This window comes from Triticum dicoccoides, unplaced genomic scaffold, assembly GCF_002162155.2.
Source record: "Triticum dicoccoides isolate Atlit2015 ecotype Zavitan unplaced genomic scaffold, WEW_v2.0 scaffold2419, whole genome shotgun sequence".
In the NCBI taxonomy this organism is placed as follows: Eukaryota; Viridiplantae; Streptophyta; class Magnoliopsida; order Poales; family Poaceae; genus Triticum; species Triticum dicoccoides.
The window spans coordinates 5,993-9,608 of NW_021249692.1; the positions used below are offsets into that span (position 1 = coordinate 5,993).

Genomic DNA, 3,616 nt, shown 5'->3' on the forward strand with positions numbered 1-3,616 from the left:
GACAAGTAATTCCGAACGGAGGGAGTAGTTCACAAATGAAAAAACTAAACCCTCCGCCAAGAGAAGGTTTGACTTAAGAGTTACCTTGTTTTAGAAGGGGCAATAATTCACTTCCATGTTATGGACAAGGGTCCAGTTATCTGTATGCAGGGGAGAAACCATCTGACCTCAGCACTCCTTGGCTCCTTTCCTCTTGTATCAGCAAGTGGAAATAAAGTCATAGTAGTGACATCAGTCCATAGGACTTCTTCTCCCAAGTTGGACATGTGCATTTTGCTGAGAAGTGAACCAAACTAAAGTAAATACCTGTTGGGGTAAAGAATATCACACTGAGCCAATCATAACTTCAAAGACCATTTCAAAGTCTGTCAATCATCACACATAGAGCATTTCACTAATACATCCAAGTCAACCATCACAGGAGCCAATAGAAAAGACGTGCAGTGGAAGCCTCTCACCTGCTTTGAGGAAACAACGCATCAATGGGATCGTTTCCATCATTCAATAGGAGGCAAGTGAATTTCAACTTAAGTTACATTTTTTTATGAGATCAACTACCATTAGGTAGTGTAGTCAACTACTGAGACAGATGTTGAGTGCCTCCTTAAATGTCTTGATAACTAAGTGTAAGGAGAGTCTGCAAACCTCACGGCTCAGCAGATGGAGGTGCAAAATGTCATCCTGCTCCTCTTGCTGACAATCAACCTTGCTATCACCCAAAACACTTCTAGAGAAGAAGCACAGGAACTCCGTGTTGGGGTTATCCTTGACTTGGGGTCCATTGTTGGCAAAATGGCACGGACCAGCGTTTCACTGGCTATGGAGGACTTCTATGCTGTTCATCGGAACTATAGCACCAAGCTTGTCCTCCACATCAGAGATTCCATGAGTGATGATGTCCAAGCTGCATCTCAAGGTACATGTTCTCAATTGTTAGTCATAGGTCACTGTATCATCTCATTCTGTTATGCTGCTGAGAAACACAATAGAAAAAAAGAAAGGTCAACAAAACCATGGAAATCAAGAAACTATAAATATTCATATTTCACTACTTGTGGGGAGAAGCAAGCAAACATGACCCACGTAATGACAATTGAATCATACCAACAAGTACAATTAGGAAGCAACTGCGCATCGCATAACATTACTATTAAGAGCAATTGGATTTCCACATCACATCAAACTATTCCAAAGATAACGTCCAAGAATTATTGGATTCTGTTCACCAGGGGTGTTGCATCAGGACCACAGGCGCCAGTTTTGTTGCTGTGTAAATGAGCACGCGGTTGCATGTTCCAGCTTTCAGCTGCAAGGAGTGAGACATAAATTCCTGCAGGTTAAGAAAAATTGGGGGTGATGAATCAAGTACAGTGAAAACATATACTCCCTCCGTCCCAAAATAAGTGTCTTGAGCTTAGTACAAATTTGTACTAGAGCTAGTACAAAGCTAAGACACTTATTTTAGGACGGAGGGAGAAGTGTACTATTGGACAACTGAAGAAAAACGATAATAAAGCTGATATAGTAACATTAATATCTACCAAGGGGAAAAAAGAGTCAGTAACACATGCAAAAACTAGAAAAACTATGAATACCAGCAAACCACGGAAGCAGTGATATATCAGCTATCCTAATGTCTGGACAAAAGAACTATTTGTCTCCTTGTCACTTGCGGTACTATTCTGAAATATAAAGCAGCATCTGTTTCATAGTATATATTTTCACAAGATCACAGAGTGACAAACAATCCACTCTGTGCACCAAGAAGTAATATTTCAGAGCCATCAAGAGGAAGCAATACAAATATAATATATTATAAATTATCGTAAATTTTAAATCAGGCAACTATTTTTGTAGGTAATCACCTATTTCGCTCCTCTCGATACTGTTCATATATGTAAGTGGCAACATTTCTGAAAACACACAGCTCCGGCAGTTGGATTATCTGCAATTGTTTGGGATTTATGCATATTATGAATCATTCAATGTACGATGTTGAACTAAAGTTTGTCTCGATGTGCAATTATACAGCTATTGACCTGCTAGAGAATTACAATGTAGAAGTCATCATTGGTCCTCAGAAATCTTTGCAAGCTATATTTATCTCAAAACTTGGAAATAAAAGTCATGCCCCAGTCATATCCTTCACGGCAACAAGCCCATCTCTATCATCTAAAACTCTTCCATATTTTGTGCAAGCAACAATAAATGACTCGGCACAGGTAAATTGCATTGCCTCCATAATTAAAACCTATGGGTGGAGAGAGGTGGTACCTATCTATGAAGACACTGACTATGGTAGAGGTATCATACCATACCTTGTTGATGTGCTACAAGAAGTTGATGCCCGTGTTCCCTACCAAAGTGTGATCCCTTTGTCAGCAACTAGTGAACAAATTACTCTAGAACTCTATAAGCTGATGACAATGCAAACGACAGTCTTTGTTGTACATATGTCATTTACCTTGGCCTCCCTCTTCTTCATAAAGGCAAGAGAAGTAGGGATGATGAACAAAGGATATGCATGGATCATGACAGATGGAGTAACCAATCTAATAGATTCACTGAATCCTTCTATCCTAGAATCGTTGAATGGTGCCATAGGTGTTGAGTTTTATGTTCCCAAAACCAAGGAACTTGATGACTTCGCCATGAGATGGAATATGAGGTTCCAGATTGACAACCCAACTGATCCACCATTGAAATTAAACATCTTTAGACTATGGGGCTATGATACAATCTGGGCAGTAGCACATGCCGCAGCAAAAGTTGGACTTGCAAATGCCACATTTCAGAAACCAGGTGCCACAAGAAATTTAATAAGTTTGGAAACCTTGGAAACATCTAGTAATGGTCCAAAACTGTTGCAAGCTATCCTGCAGAATAAATTTAGAGGCCTCAGTGGCAATATTGACCTTTCAAATAGGCAGCTGCAAATTTCAACATTTCGGATAATAAATGTAGTAGGGAAAGGATGGAGAGATATTGGATTCTGGACTGCACAAAATGAACTCTCGCAGCACTTAAATAAAACCAGACACACAACAACACATCTAAATCCAGTTATCTGGCCAGGAGAGTCCATAGAAATACCCCGAGGTTTTAAGATTCCTGTAAGCGGGAAGAAACTTCAAGTTGGTGTGTGGACAAGTGGATATCCGGAATTTGTGAAGGTCGAAAAGGATCATATCACAGGTGCAACTAAAGCAATCGGTTTTTCAGTGGATGTATTTGAAGAGGCAGTTAAGAGACTTCCTTATGCAGTCCCTTATGAATATGTCCTATTTAGTACCAAGGATGATGGAAGTGCCGAAGATTACAATGATTTTGTCTACCAAGTTTATCTTGAGGTATGAAAGATTTCAAGTACTACATATTCCCTACTTGATTTCCTTTAGTTGGTAAACAGTTGAGGCCTTGAAGCATGAAACCAAACTTGCACACATTCATCTGTATTCCCTACTTGGTTTTCTTTAGTTAGTATAAACACTTGAGGGCTTGAGGCCTTGAAGCATCAAACTGAACTTGCACACATGTCATTTAAAATTAGAAGCATTATACTTAATATTTAAATTGGATGACGATGAATGTTGTAGATAACCCTAAATGTATTCCA

At 39.4% G+C, this 3,616-nt stretch overlaps 1 protein-coding gene across 1 annotated transcript; it reads left to right on the forward strand.

Annotated features, from left to right (window-relative positions):
* The first annotated feature begins 660 nt into the window (after positions 1–660).
* LOC119345479 (glutamate receptor 2.8-like) lies at positions 661–3,356 on the forward strand. The gene is made up of 3 exons (XM_037615539.1): positions 661–916; positions 2,032–2,802; positions 3,076–3,356. Exons 1-3 carry the CDS (start codon positions 661–663, stop codon positions 3,354–3,356), a joined length of 1,308 nt encoding a protein of 435 aa, XP_037471436.1.
* The last annotated feature ends 260 nt before the right edge of the window (positions 3,357–3,616 follow it).

Bases quoted from the DNA above. Each gene is read 5' to 3' on its own strand.
- LOC119345479 (XM_037615539.1), top strand. From the start codon at position 661: ATGGAGGTGCAAAATGTCATCCTGCTCCTCTTGCTGACAATCAACCTT. The intron at 917-2,031 runs GTACATGTTCTC...GCAATTATACAG, and splicing joins TGTCCAAGCTGCATCTCAAG to CTATTGACCTGCTAGAGAAT. The intron at 2,803-3,075 runs GTGCCACAAGAA...TTATCTGGCCAG, and splicing joins TGCCACATTTCAGAAACCAG to GAGAGTCCATAGAAATACCC.